The sequence below is a fragment of the Nicotiana attenuata genome, unplaced genomic scaffold (assembly GCF_001879085.1).
Source record: "Nicotiana attenuata strain UT unplaced genomic scaffold, NIATTr2, whole genome shotgun sequence".
Classification (NCBI taxonomy): domain Eukaryota; kingdom Viridiplantae; phylum Streptophyta; class Magnoliopsida; order Solanales; family Solanaceae; genus Nicotiana; species Nicotiana attenuata.
Genome location: NW_017670748.1, coordinates 81778 through 106226, shown reverse-complemented (window position 1 = coordinate 106226; position 24449 = coordinate 81778). Strand labels below are relative to the sequence as shown.

At 39.6% G+C, this 24449-nt stretch overlaps 1 protein-coding gene across 1 annotated transcript; it reads left to right on the top strand.

The window, feature by feature from the left end:
- The first annotated feature begins 22131 nt into the window (after positions 1-22131).
- LOC109242956 (protein FRIGIDA-like) lies at positions 22132-24234 on the top strand. The gene has a single exon (XM_019409850.1). The coding sequence runs from the start codon at positions 22132-22134 to the stop codon at positions 24232-24234; it is 2103 nt and encodes a 700-aa protein (XP_019265395.1).
- Positions 24235-24449: the final 215 nt, after the last annotated feature.

Below are 24449 nucleotides of genomic sequence, written 5' to 3'. Positions count from 1 at the left end.
CCGCGGGGTACCAGGTATAGGATTTTTTTTAGTTTTTATTTTTTTCGTTTCTTCCTTTTTAACTTAAATCCCCCCCCCTTTTCACCCAAAAATAACCGAACCCTCCCCCTCAATTCCCCAATCTCCCTCTATCTCTAAAACCCTAACTCTCCCCCATCTTCAACTCTTCCCCTCCATTCTCTCATCTTCTCCCTCTCCCTTCACAAGACCCATCATCCATCCTCCGCTAAGGTATGAATTCCGACCCCCCCCCCCCTTCTTTTTTCTTCCTATCTATTGTGTTGTATACTAGTTTAATATTGTATAATATAGTATTAGTGCTGGGATTCTTGTTTAGTTTTCTTTTTTTTTTAATTTTCTTCTTCTTTTGTAGTGTAAATTCGTTGTTGTTGGATATGTTGGTGAAGGGGTTGTTTATTGAATATTAAAAGGGTGTTGTTGATGGGTGATTGCTTATAGCAAGTGTGGGGTGTGTTGGTGTAGTAAATAATTGATTTGGGAAAGTTTTCTTGATTCCCATGGGGCATGAATGTGAAGATAATTGCCTTACCCACAATGTGTTTGGTAAATTGGCTCAATGGAGATATAAGGAGATGTTGTGGCATGGTTATGGTGAAGTCTGAGTAACCACCCATAGTCACACATTTTGGACCCATCCTAATAAGCGTTCTCTATTTTGAGAGGTACTATGAGTTCATCCCATAACAGAAGAAACACCGGGTCCTCTGCTAGTGGTCCGGGAGGCTCCTCACGAGCTAGGGGCCAATCCAGTGCAACTCAGTTCGATAGCACTCGGTTCGTATCTGAATCAGCGGAGACAAGGTACAATCAGAAAGCTGCAAAGAAATTACTCCATGAGGTCCATATCGATCGGACGGCATTGGTGCAAGAGTGCCCCACAATGTTTAATGAGCTAAGGAGGTGTCAGTTGGACATCTTCTTTGAGGTTCCTGAGGAGGCCAACATTCAGCTAGTGCGAGAATTTTATGCAAATCTGCCAGAAAACGAGGATGGGATTGTGACTGTGTGCAACACCCCGGTTAATGCTTCTATAGAGGCCATCCGCAAAGCGTATCGCCTCCCCACATTCACGGGTGACGATCACTACATCATGTCTCATTGCCCGACGGTTGACTGGGACAGACTTCAGGCGGTAATCTGTATACCTGGCAGAATGCCCAAATGGGTAGCTTAGTTTAAGACTCTACACTCATAGTCTCTTACTTGGGAGGCAACGTGTTGGCTCACTGTCATCAACACCCGTCTGCTACCATCCAGCAATACCACTAATGTGAATGGGCCACGGGCCGCTATGATCTACTGCTTTATGACTCACCAAGGGTTAGATGTCGCCCACGTCCTCCATGATGAAATGTTCATTAGATCGCCTGAGCTGATCAAGGGCCACTACTTCCCTTCGCTAGTCACCCAACTGCGCCGCCTTGCTAAGGTCCCTGAGAATCTTCGAGTTGATGGGAAGTTACCTCTGAAGGCCCCATTCAGGGCAAAGAAAATTGGACTTGAGGGAAGGGAGCCAGTGCCAGACAGTGATGACTCTGCTGATGAGTCTGATGATGATGCTAGGGCAGCTGCTGAGATCACACCTCCTCCGAGAAGGGACGAGGCCGGACCATCAAAGCCGCGCTGGAGCACTAGCATGGCAGATTTAGCACAGGAGATGTCTGGGTTGCGTACTTCAGTCAATGATTTGAATACTTCAGTCAATGATTTGAGTGCCCGTGTTGGGGTAGTAGCTGACAGGCAAGTGAAATCAGAAAAGAAATTCTTCGGCTGGTTGCGAGCGCTTGGTCGTGCGTGCAACGTGAACCCAGACACAGTTTCTGACCAAGAGTGAGCCTCAGGGAAGTTCCTTTACCTCACTGTTCTTTACATTTTGAAGCTATGGGGACATGTCTTTATTTCAAGTGTGGGGTGGGGGATACTTCATTGTATGTTGTAATTGTAACAATTAACTGTTTGCTTTGATTGTTTCGATGTGGAATAGTAGTTCATTAGATAAGTAGAAATAGTAAGTGACTTGTCCCGACGACGGATCTCTTTCGACGGGGTTCTTGAGGGACTAAGTCGAGAAAAAAAATATACAGACTCTTCCTGATGACGGATCCTTTTCTTGAGGGAAGTTAGTCTAGAGAAAATACTAAAAAGATTTTTTTTTTATTTTTTTTATTTTTAGGTTGTGTAGTAACTCCCCCTTGGTTTTTCTTTGGGCCACGGTTCTTTTCCAAGGGTTTAGCTTGAACCGGGTATAGATAGATTTTTGTTTTGTTGTAGGATAGGATTAATGGGCGACGAGCTTAAAATCGAAGAAGAAAAACCCTTAGCGTTTTTACACCTGAACAAGATAGACGCTAGAGTGTAGCGCTTAGCTTCAAGAGTTGAATCTTATTTAAGTGCCTTAAAAAGTGTATGTTTGTACCTAACTTGAACACTCAAAAGAGGATGTCTTGATAAACTAATTCGGAGTGAGTCATGTGCCATGTGTGTGTGAGTGTTACTGTATTCCATGATGTACAATTGATGCCTAGAACTTGCCCTGTGTGTTTGCAAAGCGAAATAGTAGCTTCATTCAGTTTTACAAGTGATGTAGGCATTTCTTTGTTGAGCCAGATATGTATATTCTACCCACCTAATTGTTATGTATCGTAGTTAACCCCTTTGAGCCTATAAGCCTTTTTCTTTGGCAACCACATTACAAGCCTTACCCATTTGTTTGAATTAACCATCTATTTGAACCTTTTCACCTCTCATGAGCACTTGAATTGTATGAACATTGTAAAAGTTAAAGTGTGGGATGGTTGGTTTGGCTTTTGATTGGAGTTAATTGAATAAGGAGAAAAGTGCACTGTTTTGAAAAAAAGGAAGAGCCACTTGAATTGAAAGAAAAAAAAATATAATATATATAATATTTCCTTGATAAGTGGTGGCTCTTGACGTAAGTGTGCTTAAAGAAGAATGGGGTAATTTACATTGATGTGAAGGTGGAATTTTGGTTTGACAAAAGTATGGAGTTTGAATGTTAAATTGTATGTATTAAAGTGCTTAGGGAGGTGTAGTCACTCTTATATCTAAATGTATCCTACCCGTCCCTTAGCCTACATTACAACCAAATAAAGTCCTATTGATCTTAGACTGGGTGGGGCTCGATTAGTCGAGTACTACACTACGGGCAAGCCTATGGTGCATCTTTGTGGCATGTGAATGTTCTTTTTGAGAGTGAGCGAATTCTGTCTATTTTAGTTCCTAATTGTTATCACTATCATTACATATGGAACTACTCTCTTGTGTGATGTGAGGGCATGTGATTCACAAAGGAAAGGTACGTCTTGACTCTTGTGTAGAGTGGTTTGAGTAAGTGCAAATGTTACAGGGTACGAAAGATTTGATTCTTGAGGTAAAGTTTGCTCACTACTAAGTGTAACTTTTGTAAAATGTTCATGGTGTGAGTCGTTGAGGGAAAAGCTTAGGGAAGGAATTTTGATGGAGTGTGGTGAATTGCTCGAGGACTAGCAATAATCTAAGTGTGGGGTGTTGATAGTAGGCTATATAGTTGATATTTACACCTTAATTGCTTATGATTTGTTGTTGTTTTATAAGGTAAATTGCCAACAAAATGCTTTAAATAGTGTTATTTGGTTTCGCAGGGAATAGCACATGTGAGGAAGCAATATGAAGCATTTGAAGGCAATAATGTGAAGAAAACACCCGCTCGAGAAGTACCCGAACACAAAAAGCAAAAGAAAAATGACTGGGCACAAGTCCACCGCGACCGCGGTGGACAGCGGAGACAAAAGACAAAAATAGGCCCAGGCAGTGTTCACCGCGGTCGACCGCGGTCCACGCCGCAGCCGCGGTGAACTGTTCACGTATCTGAAAATTGGGGGCCAAAGTGTCAATTCGGGGAAACTTTTGTAAAACCCTTATAAGCTATAGAAACTCGCCCAAAATAGTTTAGTCTTAGTTTTGAGATTACTTTGGGAAGAAGAACAAGTGTGAGAGATCATCCAAAACATCATAGTTCTTTATTTCTTCTCTTTTTCTTGCAATTCTTCCATTATGAATAATTTAGTAGTTTTATCGTATATTGTTATGAGTAGCTAAATCCTTTAATCTAGAGTTTTGGTGAAATCCGTTGGGGATAACTTGGTTGTTATATTAATATAGTTGTGGATTGGTTTTAATCTCTATTTGTTCATCTACGTTTTGATTGTGGTTAATTGAAAGGGCCCTCAATTATCCGTCCCTATTTAGTATGTATCTGCTTGAGAGAGAATGCATATTTAGGTAGCTGTTTGAACAACATCACTCCCGGAGTATAGACGAGAGTCATAACCGAGGGTTTAGAGGTTGGTTTAGAGATAACGATACCTCGGGTGCAATCTAAGTGAACTGTATTGAGAATCTAGCTAGCGTAGATTGAGAGAGTGCGTCTAGTAAATTATCATAATTGCTTGAGAAAGATTTATGGTAGCTGTAGAGTTCATGATTGATAGAGATAACTAAGTCACAGTTATAAGACATATACAACCAAGGAAATCAACAATGGGGGAAACCATTACCTTAGATCTTATTCCAATTGTTTACACATCAAGCATATTTAGTTTTCAGCTGTCTATTTACTTTCAGTCTTAGCTATTAGTAATACCATCAACTGTGATTTATAAAGTTTGGGGAAGTTGATTCCATAGAATTGAGTACATCCAAAGAAAGTAATTGATAGGTTAATTAATTCCCTGTGGGTTCGACTCTGGGCCTAAATACCCAGACTATATTTGCAACATCCGCGTGTCTTTTTTATAAGGCATTGTTTGGCGTGATCAGTTCGCACCAGCATTGCAAAACAAATTGATTTTGCAGCTTTTAAATGTTCTAAATTCATCTCACCAACATTAGTAGAACTAACCGATTTTGTAGCTTTTAAATGTTCTAAATCGTCATTTTTATACAATATGCTAAAAGAAAACCGAAGCATCAATGATGAAAGAAAAAGATATATGAGTAAAAAAAAAAGAGAACTGGGGACATACATGATAGAGTGTTGAGTGTCTGCCATGAATGCTTCTGTGGAAAGCTTTACACGACTGATAGGAACACAGAGGTAAGGAAAGGAAATGAATTTTTACTGTTGTATTGAACAATGCACTGTACACATACTTATACAGAGTATAACTGACCTAACTCCTTTCTAATTACTTAATTAATAACTACGCTAACTAACTCTTCTCCAACTAAGATCCAGCTGTCACTCCACTCACATGACACTTCAACACTCCCCCTCAAGCTGTGTAATGTAAACACATTGAACATTCCCAACTTGGATAATAAAACTTCATGTTGTGCCTTCCCTAGTCCTTTAGTTAAGATATCAGCCAGCTGCAAGTTTGTGGGCACATGTTCTGCGCATATAAGGCCTTTTTGAATCTTCTCCCTAATGAAATAACAATCAATCTCTATGTGTTTCGTCCGTTCATGATATATAGGATTAACAACAGCTTGAAGTGCTGCCTTGCTATGGAAAGACAGTTTCACCGGCAACTTTAGTTGCATTCCCAATTCTTCATATAATCCAGTAAGCCATACTATTTCTGCAATTGCATTTGCCATGCTCCTATATTCAGCCTCTGCTGAGCTCCTTGACACTGTGTTTTGCTTCTTTGATTTCCACAAAATCAAAGAGTCTTCCATCTTGACTATATAATCACTTACTGATCTTCTTGTCATAGGGCAAGTTGCCCAAACAACATCGTAATAAACTGTAAGCTCTGATAATGGTTTGGATGATAATAGTATTCCTAATTCAGGTGCATTCTTCAGATATCTCACCACCCTTAGAGCCCCTTCCATGTGTGACTTCTTTGGCCTATGCATGAATTGACTCAAGTTCTGTATTGTGTAGCTTATATCTGGTCGAGTCATAGTTAGATAAAGCAGCTTTTCCACTAGTCTTTGATATCCAGCAGGATCATGTAGCACTTCATCGGTAGTGCATCCAGTCTCACAACCTTGATCAAATTCTATGCTGGTAAGTCTCTAATTGAGCTCCATGGGTGTGGCAACAGGCTTGGAACCAGCCAGTCCAAGATCTGCAATAAGGTTTAGTGCAAATTTCCTTTGATAGACTACAATTACTTCTTTACTCCTGGCAATTTCAAGACCAAGGAAGTATCTTATCTCCCCTGGATCCTTGATCTTGAAATGATGATGAAGCATGAGTTTGGCTTCTTGAATCATAGATGCGGAGGAACCTGTAATAAGAAGGTCATCCATATAGACTAGGATAATGACCAGATCAGAACTTGATGTTTTGGTGAAAAGAGAATAATCATGATGACTCTGAATGAACCCTGAAGAGAGAAGAGCTTCACAAAGCTTGATATTCCACTGTCGAGAGGCATGTTTTAATCCATATAGAGACTTCTGGAGTTTTCAAACTTTGCTGCACTCCCCTGTCCTAAAAGACCAGGTGGTGGAACCATATAAACATCTTCTACACGATAAACTTGAAGGAATGCATTTAAGACATCCATCTGGTGCAATCTCCAACTAAACATAGCAGCTAGTGATAAGATAGTTCTCACAGTAACCATCTTTACCACTAGAGAAAACGTTTCCTGGTAATATAATCCCTCCTGCTGAGTATATCCCTTGGCCACTAGGCGATCCTTGTATCTGTCTGCCTCTCCTTTGGTATTATACTTGACTTTGAACACCCATTTACACCCAATGGGCTTATTTTCAGTAGGAAGATCAACTACTAAGCAAGTATGGTTGTCCTGTAGAGCATGCAACTCTTGTTTCATGGTTTCTACCCAGTGAGGATTGAGTAAAGCTTCGTCATAAGTATCAGGTTCTCTAATAATGGACATGTTGCATAAAACTTTGTAGTAGGAGTTTGAGAGTGAAGCATAAGACATATATGCTGACAAGGGATAAGTAGATCCTACTGTTGCATGAAATGTGGGCTTGGACATTGTGTGTACGTAATCATTTAGCCAGCCAGGAGGCTTAGAAGTTCTGTAGGATTTTCTTGGTCCTGTGGACACACTAGGACCAACAAGGTCTGAAGCAGCACCATGAGTTGTGTCATCAAGCATAAGAGAACCAGTTCTATTAGCAGGCACCACTATTTCATCAGCTAAGGAAATATGTAATGTGTGTTTGGTAGTATCATTAGTGTTACTAGTTGTTGAAGAACCATGAGTACTAGAAGAACTATGGACAGTGTCACTAGCAGATGGTGGCTCCAATGGACCTGTGACAACTTATGCTCCAAGATCAATGGGAATCATCCCAGCAGTCAACAGCAACATGAGGCATCAATTGATAATGAGAAGACTTGAAGGGAAAAACATCTTCCCTAAAAGACACATCTATGCTCACAAAGAACATCTTTGTAGCCAGGTTATACAACCTATAACCTTTCTGAGTACTAGAATATCCCATATGTACTGCAGGAATTGCTCTACTAGCAAATTTATCACTCTTGGCAGCTACATTTGTGGCATAGCATAAACACCCCAACACCCTTAGGTGTTGCAAGTTGGGACTCCTTCCATAGAATGCCTCAAAAGGAGATTTACCTGCTAAAGCTCAAATATGCTGCATTCTTAACACACACCACCCAGAAGGTTAGAGGTATAAAAGCTTGAAATCTGAGAGCCCTTGCTACTTCAAGAAGTTGTCTATGCTTTCTTTCAACAACTCCATTCTGTTATGGAGTATGAACACAAGAGCTCTGGTGTACAATGCCTGCACTACTAAATAGATCTTTGCAATGTGAATTAAAGAATCTGTACCATTATCACTTCCGAAGACTTTGATTGAACCATTAGATTGGGTCTTTATTAGTTTCATAAAGTTCTTCATTACAACTGAGACATCACTCTTCAACCTTAACAAGAAAATCCAAACCATTATACTACAATCATCAACTAGTGTAAGAAAAAATCTATGACCATCATGAGTAGACACCCTGTAAGGGCCTCAGACATCTCCATGAACTAGTTCAAACTTCAAACACTTTACCAGCTCTACTAGTACTTTGAGGAAAGGGTAACCTAGTCCGCTTGGCTAATGGGCATATTGAACAGGTTCTGTGAGCAGCTGTATTGACAGTTTTACATATATCCATTTGTTGTAGTATTTTGTGAGGGAAATGCCCTAGTCTCCTATGCCATGGTCCTGTAGATGATGCAACCTGGAAGCCAATGAGTGTGGTACCTTATTTTGTATGTTGTTTCTCCAGTAGTATCAGCCATTATGCATTTTACCAGTCCCCTTCACCTTCCCAGTGTGAAAGTCCTGCATCAAGAAGAAATCAGGATAGAAGGACATAAAGCACTGTAACTCCCTAGTTAGTTAAGCCACTGACAACAAGTTAAATGTAAACTCAGGCACACACAACACATCACTAATATCCCCTTGTGTTAACCTACATTTACCAATATGACTAATTGGCAACTGTTTTCCATCTGGAAAATGTATTACTGATCCCTGCTTAGGGTAATCATATAGATCAAATAACATTTCAAGAGTCGATACCATATGGTCTGTGGCTCCTGTGTCCACTATCCAACCGTGGCTTGTTTTACTTGCCAGGAATGAACAAATAGTACCTACCTTATTAGCTTATGTTTCTGGTACATTTTCCTTGTTGAGAATCTTTAGGATTTGATTGTATTGCTCAGGGGTAAAAGTGATAGTAACACCCCCTGTGGATCCTTGAGACTGTGCCTCTTGCATCTGCATAGAGTTGTGAGAACCTTGCCTTTGCATCTACGTCTGATTGTTGCTTCCACTTGTTGTCCCTGCAAGAGAGTTTCCAAAAACAGCTCCAACCATACTTGTTTGTCCTACATTACAATTTCCTCTAGCCTGAGCTGAGGAACCTCCATGTTGTGCAGCATTTGCTCTTTGGTGTTGATGACCAGTAGTAGCTCCTTGTACTGGTTTCTTTCTACCTTTGAAGTCAGGTAGGTAACTAATGAGCTGATAACAATTTTTTTTGCTATGTCCTTTCATCTTGCAAAATTCACAATATATGCTGAAGTTCCTTTTGTTCTTATACATTGAGCCTCCTTTAGCAGCTAAACTCCTCAATTCTGTGATGTCATTCCCTTCTGCTATTGTGTTCATTCCAGTATGTGAGGTTCCTGATGCACTCCTTTGACTTTCATCTTCAACAACTAGGGCATTAAATCGATTCAAGGTAGGCTCTACTGACTTCATTAAGATTTGTCTTCTAGATTGAGCATATGATGTTGGAAACAAAGGCAGAAGCTATAAAAGAGATATACGAAAGAAAGCTTTTTTACTGCTCAATTCACATCACTTGAAAACAAGAACACCTACTGCCTTTTATAGGCTTAAAATTTAACTGCTAAGTCTAAAAAAAAGCAACTAATAGATAATGGAGAACGTGAGAAAAAGTGGGAAACATGGTCCACTACTAAGTGATAATGCTGTAAAACTAACAAGAAAACAAAAACAAGTAAAACATAAGTCCACTACTGCTAAAAAGGAGTCACGACCAAATCATGTGCAACTGAAATGTTTTGAAGAATTAGTCAACACTCCCCCTTTATTCAAAATCACATACGCCGATTTGTAGTCTGAAGAAGTCATGCTTGTTGCGAGGAAGCGATTTCGTAAGAACATCAGCAATTTGATCATTTGTGCCACAAAATTCCATTGAGATTACTCCATCAATGACTAGATTGCGAATGAAGTGATAACGAGTGTCGATGTGCTTCGTTCTACTGTGAAAAGCAGGATTCTTTGTCATAGCAATTGTTGCCTTGTTGTCACACCATATTTCAGTTGGACCAATCTGCTCCTGTTGAAGATCCGCTAACAATTTTCTTAACCAGACAGCTTGACAACTTGCTGTAGTTGCAGCCATGTATTCTGCTTCCGAAGATGACAAAGCCACTGTATCTTGTTTCTTTGAACTCCATGAGATTGCTCCAGAACCAAGACTGAAAACATTCCCAGATGTGCTCTTGCGATCATCCAAGCTACCTGCCCAGTCACTATCAGTAAAGCCAACTAACCTGAAATCTGATACTTTTGAGTAAAAAATTCCATAACTTGTTGTGCCAGCAACATATCGCAAAATCCTCTTGGCTGCACCTAGGTGTTGCTTTGAGGGACTATGCATGAACCTTGAAATTAAACTGACCGAGAACGCTTTATCGGGCCTTGTGTGCGATAAGTAATTTAAACCACCAACCAAGCTTCTAAAATAAGAAGCATTTGCTGCACCTGTACCATCTTCGAGTACCAGCTTCTCATTCATATTCATGGGCGTTGGAGATGGATTACAGTTGACCAAGTTGAACCGCTGCAAAAGTTCAGTAGCATATTTTCTTTGTGAAATAAAAATCCCATCCAGACCTTGTTTTATCTCAAGACCAAGAAAATAATGCAACATACCTAAGTCGGACATCTCAAATTTATTCATCATGCAATTCTTAAAGTCAGCAACAATCGATTCACAAGAGCCCATATATATAATATCATCTACATAAAGACAGACAACCAGAAAATCACCATTACCTCACTTCTTCACATAGAGTGTAGGTTCATTCTCACTTCTTCTGAACTGGTTCTCTTGAAAAAAAGAGTCAATTTTACTATACCATGCCCGAGGAGCTTGCTTCAGACCATACAATGCATTTTTCAATCTATATACTTTGCTCTTGCCTTCACTAGGAATGAAGCCTTCAGGTTGGGAAACATATACTTCTTCTTTTAAGTCGCCATTTAGGAAAGCAGACTTAACATCAAATTGGTACACAGGCCAACCAAGTTGAGCATCCAAGGCGAGAATAGTTCTAACCGTTTCAAAGCGAGCTACTGGTGAGAACGTCTCTTCAAAGTCGATGCCTTGTTGTTGGGAGTATCCTTTTGCAACAAGTCGAGCTTTGTGCCTTTTGACACTTCCATCAGCATTGTATTTTGTTTTAAAAATCCATTTTAGCCCGATAACGTTCTTCCCTTCTGGCAAATCAACTAGCTCCCAGGTTTGATTTTTCTCAATGGACTGAATCTCTTCAATCATTGCATTCTTCCACTCTGGTTGCTCTGCAGCTTCTTCATAACACAGTGGATCAACAGCTAACAAGGCAAAACTACAAGCTGAATAAACATCTTTGAGTGATCTGAACTTAATTGGTGGAGTTTCGCTGGATGATGCCGAAGTTGGAGAATGAGAGCTTGCTGGAGTAGAATTTTTGGTACTTCCATGAGAAGAGAGATCAGTATTATTGCTACCAGGAGAGGAAGGATCCGAACTTCCTGCTTCAAGTATATCCATATGCTCCTCTTCTGCGTGAAATGGAATATGGATTGATGAATCTTCCTTCTTGTCATTCCACTTCCAAGCTGCTTCTTCATTAAACACCACATTCCTGTTGATAATCACTTTGCCACTAGTAGGACTATATAGTCTATATGCTTTGGATTGAGGACTATAACCAACGAAAATGCATTTTTTTTGATTTTTCATCAAGTTTAGAGCGTAAATTAACCAAAGCATAAGCTATACAACCAAAGACTTTCAAGTGGCTTACTCGTGGTTTTCGTCCCGTCCATGCTTCATATGGAGTCTGATCCAAAACTGCTTTTGTTGGAGAGATGTTTGAGAGGTACACAGCTGGTGCCACTGCCTCTCCCCAAAAAGGAACTGGAAGTCCTCTTGCATAAGTAAGCTTCTGGCCATCTCAACCACCGTACGATTTTTTCGCTCGGCAACTCCATTTTGTTGTGGTGTGTACGGTGCTGTAAGCTCCCTGCGAATTCCATTCTCTTCACAAAATAAATTAAAATCATTAGATAAAAATTCACCACCACAATCTGTGCGAAGAATCTTTATGTTGCAGCCTGATTGCTTCTCCACGAGTGCCTTGAAATTTCTGAAATTCTCAAAAGCTTCTGATTTAAATTTCAAAAAGTAAACCCAACTCATACGACTATAATCATCGGTAAATAGCAGAAAGTACCGACTCCCACCAAGCGACTCAGTCTTCATTGGTCCACACAAGTCAGCATCTACAAGCTCAAGACAACATGTAGCCCTCCATGATTGTCCTACTTGAAAGGATTTTCTACTTTGTTTCCCAAAAATACAACTTTCACACAAATCAAGCTCCCCAATTTCTGGTAACCCAACAACCATATTCTTCTTAGTCAACAATTTTAGCCCATTAATATTTAAATGGCCATAGCAAAGATGCCAAAGCTGAGTTTCATTAACACCTTTAGCAACTAAAGCATTTTTCACAACATTTGAAACATTAAGGGGAAACATGTTGTTCTGTGTCACAGGCACAACTGCAATAGTCTGACCAAATTTTTTATCACTAACTATACATTCTCCATTATCAAACAAAATAGAGTAACCACTAGCCATCAATTGTCCAACACTCGGTAAATTATGAGCCAAACTAGGAACAAATTGCACATTACAGAGAAGTTTTACATTACCCTGTATTGTCTTTATGGCTATGGTACCTTTGCCTTCAGCTCGAACTTGCTTGTCATCACCAAGTCGAACTTCACTCTTCTGTGACTCATCGAGGTCTCTAAACAAAGACCTTGTGCCAGACATATGGTTCGAGCATCCACTATCAATGAACCAAACACCATCAGAAGAGTTAGAAATTGGAGAATGAGCCATGAACAACTTACTTTCTTCCTCTACTTTCTCTGAGAAATTTGCATGCTTGTGCTCATTTTTTTGCTTAGTCCAGCAATATGCTTCAATACGACCGTACTTCTTGCAATATCGGTATTGCATGTCATTCTTGGGCCGACGTGTCTCAGTAAATTGACCTCTGCCTCTACCGCGTCCTCGACCTCGACCACGAAATCCACCTCTTCCTCTACCTCTGCCAGAAAAAATTGCAGATTTTTCTCTGGAGAAAGATGCCTCCTCTTTCACCTGGAATGCTTTTTCTTCAATTTTCTCATGAGACCTGTTTAACCTATCTTCATGTGCTAGCAAGGAACCCATTAATTCATCAAATGAATAATCAGATAAATCTTTGGATTCTTCAATTGCAGCAACCACATGCTCAAATTTATTGGTTAAAGACCTCAACACCTTCGCTACGACAATTTCATCACTTACAATCTCCCCATAAGATTTCATGAGATTAACAATGGAAGAGACTCTAGACATATAATCTTGCACCGATTCATTATTTTTCATGCTCAAAGTTTCAAAATCACGACGCAAAGTTTGCAATTTTACTGCAATTACCTTCTTATCTCCCATATACTCCTGCTGCAAATTTCCCAAGCTTCATGGGAAGTCTCGGCTGCTGAAATTTGCGGGAAGATATCATCATCAAGGGCTTGTTGAATCAGAAACAGTGCCTTCGAATCCTTCTTGCGATTTTCCCGCAGCCGTTGTGCGTGGCCTTCATCCGGGTCTGGAAATCCATTCTCCACCAAGTCCCATAATTCCTGAGACTTTAAGAGAGTCTTCATCTTAAGACTCCAAAAATGATAATTCACCCCTTTGAAAATTGGAAGATGTTGGGAGTTAGTGTTAGAGTTTGAATTTGCTGCCATTTTTGTCTTTGGTTTGTGTTTAGAACTTTCTCTCTAACTTAACTATTCGGTGCATAGGAGTTAGAGTGAGACCTGGAAATAGAAAAGAAGAAGATTTATGTTGTAACCCACTTCTTTTTCTAATTGCTCTGATACCAAAGATGTTGGAAACAAAGGCAGAAGCTATAAAAGAGATATACGAAAGAAAGCTTTTTTACTGCTCGATTCACATCACTTGAAAACAAGAACACCTACTGCCTTTTATAGGCTTAAAATTTAACTGCTAAGTCTAAAAAAAAGCAACTAATAGATAATGGAGAACATGAGAAAAAGTGGAAAACATGGTCCACTATTAAGTGATAATGCTGTAAAACTAACAAGAAAACAAAAACAAGTAAAACATAAGTCCACTACTGCTAAAAAGGAGTCACGACCAAATCATGTGCAACTGAAATGTTTTGAAGAATTAGTCAACATATGAATCATTCAATCCACTTAAAAACTGTAGCATCCTCTGCCGCTGAAGATGATCTGTGTATTCCTTCGAATTTGTTGAAGGTACCATCGCATCATACTCAGCCCAGAGTTCCTTCAATTCCGTAAAATACATGGATACTGAATCTATTCCTTGAGAAATCATAGTAATTTTGCGATTTAGCTGAAAAATCCTCATCCTATTCACCTTATCTAACCTCTCTTTTAGATCTTCCCAAACTAAGTGAGCATTAAAAGCATACACAATTCCACTAATTAAATCTAGAGACACTGTGTTCGTGATCCACGAGAGCACAATCGCATTATATGTTTCCCAGTCTTCATGTAACTCTGGCCTAAATTGATCCTTGTTACATGTATCAGTGAAGAACCCTAGCTTCCGTTTTGCCTGAAGTGCAAGTGTAACGACCCTGCCGGTCGTTTTGAGAGTAATAGCCCCGATCCCCTATTTACTGCTTTCCCCGTATCTTTTTCTGCTTATGTGACTTGCCTGGAGATTTTGTTTTTGGTTTCGGGGTGATTTGGAACACTTACTCCCTAAAACCGAAACTTAAGTTCTAGGATCTTGACCGTAGTTGGAACTGTGTGAAGACGACTCCGAAATGGAGTTTCGTCAGTTCTGTTAGCCCCGTTGAGTGATTTTGGACTTAGGAGCGTGTACGGATAGTAAATTGGAGGTTTGTAGCTGAATTAGGATTGAAATGGCGAAAGTTGAATTTTTGGGAAGTTTGATCGGAAGTGGACTTTTTGATATAGGGGTCGGATTCCTATTCCGGAAGTTGGAGTATGTCTTTAATGTTGAATATGACTTGTGTGAAAAATTTGAGGTCAACCGAACGTGATTTGATAGGTTTCGGCATCGGTTGTAAAAGTTTGAAGTTTCAAAGTTCATTAAGTTTGAATTGGAGTGTGATTCATATTTTTGTTATTGTTTGATGTGATTTGAGGGCTCGACTAAGTTTATATGATGTTTTAGGACTTGGTGTGTTCAGTTGAGGCCCCGGGGGCTTCGGGTTGATTTTGGGTTGTTATCAGATCATTTGGAAATGCGTTGGATTGACTAAAGTTGTCGCACCTGGTGTAATCGCACCTGCACTTTGGGCCGTAGGTGCGGCACTGTAGAAGCAGAAATCGAGCCGCAGAAGCGATTATGGGCCTGCCCAGTTGGGACCACAGAAGCGGTCAAAGTCTCACAGAAACGGACTCGCAGGAGCGGAGAAAGGAACGCAGAAGCGCCCGCGCAGAAGCGGCCCTTGATCGCATAAGCGATTTTTGAGGACTTAAGTGAAGTCCACACCTGCGATGGTTTTTCCACAGGTGCAGAAATGCAGGTGCGGTGGATTCCTCGCAGAAGTGAGATCGCTGGGCAAAAAAAGGGGAATTACGAGGGTTTGATCTCATTTACACTTTGGGACTTTGAGAGCTCGGCTTTGGGCGATAATTCGAAGGATTCTCGGAGGAAGCTACTAGGTAACGATTCTTAACTCATTTATGGTTATATTCCACTAATCTATAGTTGATTTCATCATCTAATTAAGGATTTGGGTTGAGAAAATTGGGGAAAAAGTTGGAAAGTTCTTCAACCAAATTTTTGAGTTTTGATTGGGATTTTGATATCGAATTTGAGTAATTTTGGTACGAGTGAACTCATGGTTGAATGGGTGTTTGTATTTTGTGACTTTTACCCGATTTCGAGATGGGGGCCCGGATCGACTTTTTGGAGCGATTTTCTAATTTCTTGTCTTGATTTCATTAATTAGATTAGTTTCTTATAGTTATATTTATTGTATGTAATTGCTTTTGGCTAGATTTGGGCCATTCGGAGTCGGAAAATCGTGGAAAAGGCATTCTTACTGATCGATTGAGCTTGGTTCGAGGTAAGTGGCTTGCCTAACCTTGTGTGGAGGAAATGTTCCTCCCCTTAGGATTTGGTACTGTTGTGATATTTCTGTGATATGTGAGTGCCGTGTACGCGAGGTGACGAGTGCATAGACGGGCTAATTGTTGTAAAATCTGATTTTTACTGAGTAGTAACCTGTTACATCTTAATTGGGTTATACCGGCATGTGTAGTTATTCTGTTTATCCTAATATCGCATGTTTACGTGTCTTAAATGCTTAGTTGAAATCTGTGCAACATGTTTAGTTGATTTCCTGTTTTTCCTTGATCTGTATCAGTCTTAATTGTAGCATTTTTGCTGTTAATTATTGTATTCATCGGTTTCGAGCTGTGTGTTTACTTTTGGAACTACGAGGCGGTACCTCGGGAGATCCCCCAGCATATTTACTTTTGGGACTACAAGGCGGTACCTCGGGAGATCCCCTGCACATTTACTTTTCAAACTACGAGGCGGTACCTCGGGAGATCTCCTTGCATATTTACTTTTGGGACTACTAGACGGTATTTCGGGAGATCCCCTGTTGAGCATTTACTTTTGGGACTACGAGACGGTATCTCGGGAGCGCCCCTGTTGTTTATCCCTGTGTGTTGTGCTGCTATTTTTCTGTGGTTTTCTCTTATTAAATTTCCAGTTTCTTATTACATTGCTATATTTTTCTGCCTTATTTATTACATACCAGTAGGGCCCTGACCTGACCTCGTTACTACTCGACCGAGGTTAGGCTTGGCACTTACTAGGTACCATTATGGTGTACTCATACTACTTTTCTGCATATGTTTTGTGTGCAGATCCAAGTACTTCTTATCAGCCTCGTTATCAGTGAGCAGTGAGATTATGGAGACTTCAAGGTATATTTGCCCGTGTTCGCAAACCTCGGAGTCCTCCTCTATTCCCTGCTATGTCGTTTACTTCCCCTATTTTTCTTAGACTCTGGTGTATAGAGATACTTAGTTTTTCTTCTATAGCTTGCGACTTATGATTACTGGGTTTTGGGAATACTGTGTATACTCGAGTGTTGGGTTACTTGTACATGCCGAGCGGCATTTTATCATTTTATAGGTATCTGTTGCAGTCTAGTTGTTAAATTCTGTTTTCATTTCTGTTATTTCGCAATTTGTTAGGCTTACCTAGTTGTAGAGACTAGGTGCCGTCACGACGTCTTACGGAGCGAGATTTGGGTCGTGACAGTAATTCTCATCGACCTCCACCATATCCCGTAGTTTTCAGAACCTATGAGCTGGACTGGAACTAACACGGATCTTGGAGTATCTGAAGGATGAACAAACAAAGAATGAGTGTGATCGATTTTCTCTGTCGCCATTGTCGATACGATATTTCCAAGGGAAGGAGACGAAAGAGAAGAAAAAGGAGAAGCTTCGTTCATATGAAATCAAAGGGAAAATCAGACGAGCGTGACTATCGTGTTGAGCTCCGATACCATGTTGAGTGTCTGCCATGAATGCTTCTGTGGAAAGTTTTACATGACTGAGAGGAGCAGAGAGGAAATGAAGTTTTACTGTTGTATTGAACAATACACTATACACATACTTATACAGAGTATAACCGACCTAACTACCTTTCTAATTACTTAATTAATAACTACTCTAACTAACTCTTCTCCAACTAGGATCCAACTGTCACTCCACTCACGTGACACCTTCAACATAGAGCAATTAGATAAGGTGAGAAAACCGTTACATTGAGATACATTGTTATCACAGGTTTCAGCACCCGTTCCATGGAGATTGATTGTTTCAGATTTGTGTATAGAGAATAAGAGATGGAGGCGTTTGGTTTTGTCAGTAGGGTGGAAACTAAAGGTGTTAATCGGGCGGGCTGGGACGGGCTGGACAAAAAAAACGTCAGCCCGTACGGGTTCGGGGCGGGTTGTTATCGGTCTGGGGTTAACGGGTTGGTGTCGGGCTGGGATTTTTCGGGTTCTATAGGGCCCGTACGGGTGCGGGTTTAACGGGCTCGGGCGGGTCGGGCTATATATAATTTTTTTTTTTAAATTAAGTTATATTTTTCTTTTTCAATGTTATTGAAACTTTTAAGGGTTAAAATTAAAGATTAGAATTGAACTTTTAAGGGTTAGAATTAAAAAAACAAACTAAAAAATTCTAAATTTGAAAATAGAAAGTAAGTGTCTATATAAAAAATATTGAATAAGACTAATATGCAATATAAAAAAATCACAATATTTAAGTAACTTTGATATTTTTATTGAATAATATAATACTTCAAATTAATTTGCAAGTTCTTTTTTGATTTTTAAAATTTTTGAACTTGCAAATTAAAAGTTTAAAAAAAAGAAGAAATAGTAAATCATATGTTTTGCATCATCTTTGAAAGCTCTTCCATGTCAATGTGAGGTTCTTGGTTTCCGGTATTATAATCGGTACCATAAACCATTATATCTCCAATTTCTTAGTCTTCCTCTTCATCTACCTCGTCACGCCCTTGATTTCGCCGTTCTGATCTAATCCAATCTCTGAAGCACACTAGAACTTCCAAAGCGTTGCTGCCCAATGAATGACGGGTATCTCCTAGCTGCTGTCTTGCTTGGCTAAATGCGCTCTCTGATGCGACTGTTGAAATAGGCACATTTAGAACGTCTCGAGCCATGGCCGAAAGAACAGGAAACTAATTTGAGTTGCTCCTCCACAACTCAGAGGTAGAAAATCCTTTGTGAGGGGCTCCGGTGACTTTTGCAAGTAGAATTGGAGTTCATCAATATTCCGGCTACTGGTTTGTTGATGCTCTCCTAGTGTAGACCAAATCAAATAATCTTGAACATTATCATCATCTTCCAAATTTGTTACCGGGCTCATGTTTATAAACTTCCTTACATATTTTACATTTTACATAATTTTTCTCATTTTCTAGTCTGTCAAAAAAATTCCAACACTTACTTCTTAATCTTCGATTCTTTTTAATAGGCAAAGGAGGCTTACTTGCACTTTCACCCCTAATATTTTGTGTTTGACTAGCATTACCGGGTGTAGGTGGTGGTGTTTCAAGATTATCGGGTGATGGAATATCATTTAAAATATCATCTAAATCATCATCAATACCATAATTTTCTTGAAGTAGCTCATAATCTACATTTACATTTTCGGGTGAACTTTCAGAAACATGTGTAAAACTACTAGAAGAAGAACCACCTCTTATTCTTTTGGAATTTTTCTTACTACCACCTCTACTAGTAGTGCAAGCTTTTTTGGCCGCTCTAAGTAAATCCATTATGTAATTTAAAATAAAAAATTCAAATAAAAATTCTAAATAATAAAGAGAAAGGGATGGAACGAGTGTACCGGGATTCTGAATGCCGCACTAAATTTGATATAGAAAGTAGAAACTCAAACTTCAATTGATAACTTGATACTTGATAATTGATGCCACACTTCACTTGAATAATTGAATTAGAAATTTATGATAATAATACTTTTGTAATGACAAAGCTAAATATTTGATGAAACTTGAAAGTTGAAAGCTTGAAATAATGAGTAATTGGGAATATTATCAAGAGAGAATTGAGAGAGAATTAGAGAGAAAATGAATTGAATTGTGAGGAATAATGAAGAAGAAAGGGGGGTATTTATAGTTTTTAAAAGGCTACAATTGCAATTTACAAATTATAAGGGGTCGGGGGTTAAAATATAAATAAAGAAGAAAAAAGTGGCTGTTGGGGCAGAAAAACCCGTTGGCCAACGGTCTTTTTTGGTATTTGACCGTTGGCAACGGTCAGATTTTAATAAATAAAAAAAAAATTATATTACGGGTTAACGGGTTGTAGCGGGTTCGGTCACCCGTTTAAAAAAAAATTAACGTTTGTAGCCCGCCCCCCGCCCAACCCGTCCCAACCCGCTTTTTTTGCTACAGTAACGGGCTGGACCGGGCTGACCCGGGTTGAACCGGGCTGTTAGCGGGTCAGCCCGGCCCGATTAACACCTTTAGTGGAAACTGACGCTCAGAGAGAAAGAAGAAGAGATGGAGCAGAAGTGACCTTTCAGGAGACATCCGTTAAAACATAAAAGAAACGTCTTTTCAATTTTTTTGTACATAGTAAATAAATGTAACACTGAGGAAAATAAGCAAAAAAATCACAAAAAAAGGTAAATATGATTCCTAAGCAAAGGGAGGTGCCATGTCAGCACTTAAAATCGCTATATTATATATAAATATAGATTAGTACTCTCAACATTATTATCCCACATTAAGCGTGTATAGAAATAATGGAAAGGGCCAAAATCCTATCGTTTGCTAAATGGTTTAAAAATACCTTCCGTTTATCTATCCGTCCAAAAAAATATACAACATATTTTATTAACAAAATTATCCCGCGATTAACGGCAGAATTAGCAGGCCTACATTTAATGACGTGTTATTTTTCTACCGGATCACGTGGCAATCTCTGACTGGAACAAAAATAAATATTATTTCGACCCACTTAGCTGACCCGACCCAATGGCTTCCCCATTTTTCCGATCTTCTTCTTGATTTCACCCAAGCCTGGCATTGGTAATTATACGCATCTCCCCTTTTCTTTTTTGTTGGAATATGGGGATATTTTCTTGTGGAATTTGTGTTTTCTCTTGCTGTAGAGATTTAGGGTTTTTTCTTGATTTACTGAGGAGGTAAAAATGGTTGACGAAGTAAAAAATGTAATCTTCTTTTGTCCTAGTTGTTACTTTCTCTGCTATTGAGAGTTTCTGTTGATGTTGGGTTTTGAGAATAATTACCTTTTTTGAGTATTTTGAGTTGTTTAAGGAAAGAGGTAAATTTATTGTCAAAATAGTGAAATGGGTTGTGTTTTGTTGAATTGACAGAGAAATTGGAGTTTTTGCAGTGGAAATTTAGTTCTTTCTGCTCTAAAGATTTTGGAATTATGGTTTTTGCAGAATGCCTCCTCTTTTGGAGTATTTTGAGTTGTTCGGGTATTTGATTTTTTTTAAAGAAAGAGAGAAACTTATTCTCATCATAGTTAAATGGGTCGTGTTTTGTTGATTGACAGAGAAATTATAAATATCTAATGGTGCAAAGTGCGATTTTTGCAGCTAAAATTTAATTCTCTTTGATGTATTTGGAATTAGGGCCAAGGAGGAAGAAATTGTTGGTAAAGATGTAGGAAATAGTGGTGGTGATAGTGTTGTGCTGGGTTCATTTGCTGAAAATGCTCAACTGTAAGGAAATTGAAGGGCCGCCCAGTCGAGAATGGTGGTGAAATCACGAAGAAGATCCAAAAAATGGGAAGCCATTGGGTCGGGTCAGTTAAGTGGATCGAAACAATATTCATTTTTGTTTCAGTCAGAGATTGTCACGTGGCCCAGTAGAAAAATGACACGTCATTGAATGTAGGCCCACCAGTTCTGCCGTTAGTCGCGGGTTAATTTTGTTAATAGAATTAACGTCGTGTTTTTTTTTGGACGGATAGATGGACGGAGGGTATTTATAAACCATTTAGCAAACGATAAGGATAATTTTTGGCCTTTTCCGTAGAAATAATACCACTATTGTTGTATAAACAATCACCATATTACTAATTCCAGAATAAAAAGTTATACATGACATGAAATAAAATAACTCACAATTATAGTTTATTTGGTCATGCTTCAAAAATTAATTTATTTTGAAAAGTGTTTTTCTTAAACGGGTTTTTCAAAAAAGTACTTTTGCTGAGAAACAAATTATGTTTGGCTTATCAATTTGAAAAACACATTTAAGTAACAATTAATGTTTGACCAAACTTTTAAAAATACTTTTAAGGGTATTTTCCTCAAAAATACTTTTCAAAAACGTTCTTTTACGGAGAAAATATGTTTTTCTGCTTCTCAAGAACAGTTTCTACTTCTACTCAAAAATATATTTTTTCTTTCTAAAAATTAGGACAAACACCTTAACTTTAGAAATAAATATTTTTGTAGAAAAAACATTTTTGGCTAAAAAGGTAATAGAATTGTGATCGCTTGTCCCATGAACCAAACTACCCCTAGAAATGTAACTTTATTTTACTCAAGGACTATAAGCTGTTGAAAAAGAAATGAAAGGACAGTTTTAAACACCCCCAGTAGTTAAAAGGACCCATTTTGTCATTTCCTCCCTAGTCCCGTCTTCTCTGTGGTCAATTTTTCTGGTTCTCCACTTCTACTCCGATGAATAAGATGGAAAAACCAGCGGATTCCGCCGCCGCTGCCGCCGGTGCTAAGACGCCGTCAGAGCCTCCAGACTCGGAATTACAACCAACACATTCCAAGGAATCGATGATTGTTAATCTCCGCAAACTCTCTGACGGCCTCTCCGTGTTCCAGCGATGCTTGACTGAGCTAGAACAGCACATTGATTCCGTCCGGACCTCAATCGTCTCCTCTATGCTACTACTGCGAAACAATGAACAGTCAACGAATAACACTCCGTCAGCAGCGGCACTCCCAGCCCCACAGCCAGAACCAGAGCCATCTTGTGAATCTGACCCCTCTGAGGTGGAAGATGAAAATGAAGATGAAGATGAAGATGAAGATAACGATGAAGAGGAAGGGGAAGAGGAGGAGGAGGAGGAGGAGGAGGAGGCGAAATCCCCTTGTCGTTCAGAGCTGGAAATCCTGTGCGAAACGATGAACAGCATTGGTCTGAAGGAATACATGATAACGCATCTCTCAGATATAAATGGCCTCCGTGAACAAGTCCCTAAGGCATTGAAACTCTCGCCCAATCCTGCTAGGCTTGTATTGGAATGTATTAACAAGGGGGGAAGCGAAAGGTATGTTAATAGCTCAAGATCATTAGCTTCTGTATTGACTTTGGAGTGCTTGTTATTGGCTGCTATTGAGAATGACAAAGGGGCCAAGGAAGACGCGGAGCAGGCAGCTTTAGCATGGCGGGAGAGAATGATTTACCAAGGAGGTGTAATAAAGGCTCACGAAATGGATGCCCGAGGTTTGTTGTTGCTCATTGGGTGTTTCGGGATCCCACAAGCATTTACAAATCTGGATATCAGATATTTGGTTACGGTTAGTGATGCCTGGGTGATTTCTGGTGCCCTCAGGAGATCAAGTGTTCTCATGGAAAAGATCCCAGAAATAATTGGGTGGATGTTGAAGCAAAATATAGTAGTTGAGGCCCTTGACATTGCCTATACTTTTGGAATGGAGGAGAGATTTAACCCTCGCAGACACTTGACATCATTTTTACATAACTCTGAAGTGTCATTATTGAACAAAACTAAGGGACTCGAACAAGGTATTACTGTGCGTTCAGTTAAAAAGAAGCATTTGTCTCATCTGAAATCTGTCAGCGAATGTTTGGGACATCACAAGATTGATCCTACAAAACTCCTTCCTGGGTGGCAAATCGATATGAGAATTATGAACTTGGAGAAAGAAATTGCTGAGTTAAATAAGCATATAGGTGAGAAAGAACTTGCTGAATTGACTATGCGTATAGGTGATCAGAAGATGGCACAAAAGAGAAAAAATGATGAGATTGAGTCGTCGTCTTCTGGTAGTTTCAGCAACAAAGAAATGAGACACTCACATTTTCCGAATCCAAATCCATGGCCACCACAACAACAAAGAGTTGTTAATCATGTTGATGATAGCAATAACACCTTATTAGGGGGTGGTGGAACTGCTGGCCACAATTATGGTTATTCTCAATCCCCATCTGTATTGCATGGAACTGTTACAGGCTCAATACACGAAAATGTTGTTGGCTCACTGGCAGGACCTGTGGGAGGTGTTGTGGCCATGGATGGCGCTGGTGCAGGTAAACCAGTGCAAGGAGGTTCAGGTGTTGATCATACACCCGGGCAAATAGGAAGTCATATTGGTCAGTTATATGGATCGCATGGTGATGCAGCCATGTATGACAAACTGGCCTCCCACAGCTATGCTTATAGGCCATCCTCCTACTTGGAAGGCTCAAGCTCTACGGGATTGCCAAGCACTACACCCGGTGATGCTTATAGGCCAACACCATATATGGAAAGCTCTAAGGCGTTTCCAAACACCATATCTGGTGATGCCAATAGACCACCACCATACTTGGGAGGCTCTGCGGGGTTGCCAAACACCATAGCTGGTGACGCTTACAGGCCTCCACCATACTTGGAAGGCTCTATAGGGTTGCCAAACACCATACCTGCACCATATCAGTTTGCTGATACTGTTCCAGCAAGTGAACTACACCGAAGCAGTGGCTCACGAGCAGATCATGTCCCATCTGCTGCAGTTGCTCATCCTTCATCCTACTTGTACTGGAAGAGATAGTTTTGTGTTGGGCAGGCATTACTTTCTACCTTAGTTTGCCTTCTTCTAGTATAGCCAGCTTAGAAGTGATTTTGTGCACATAGTCTCTTTTTTTTAATTTATATTTCATGAGCTACTAAAAATCTTTGGCCAGTGTTCAAGGCTTAGCATAACGACGTCTCAATTCAACTTGGAAAAATGTCATATGTCTGGAAAGATTTAAAACTTACAAAATA

Excerpts from the sequence above, each read along its gene's own strand:
- LOC109242956 (XM_019409850.1), top strand. The coding sequence starts at position 22,132 with ATGGAAAAACCAGCGGATTCCGCCGCCGCTGCCGCCGGTGCTAAGACG.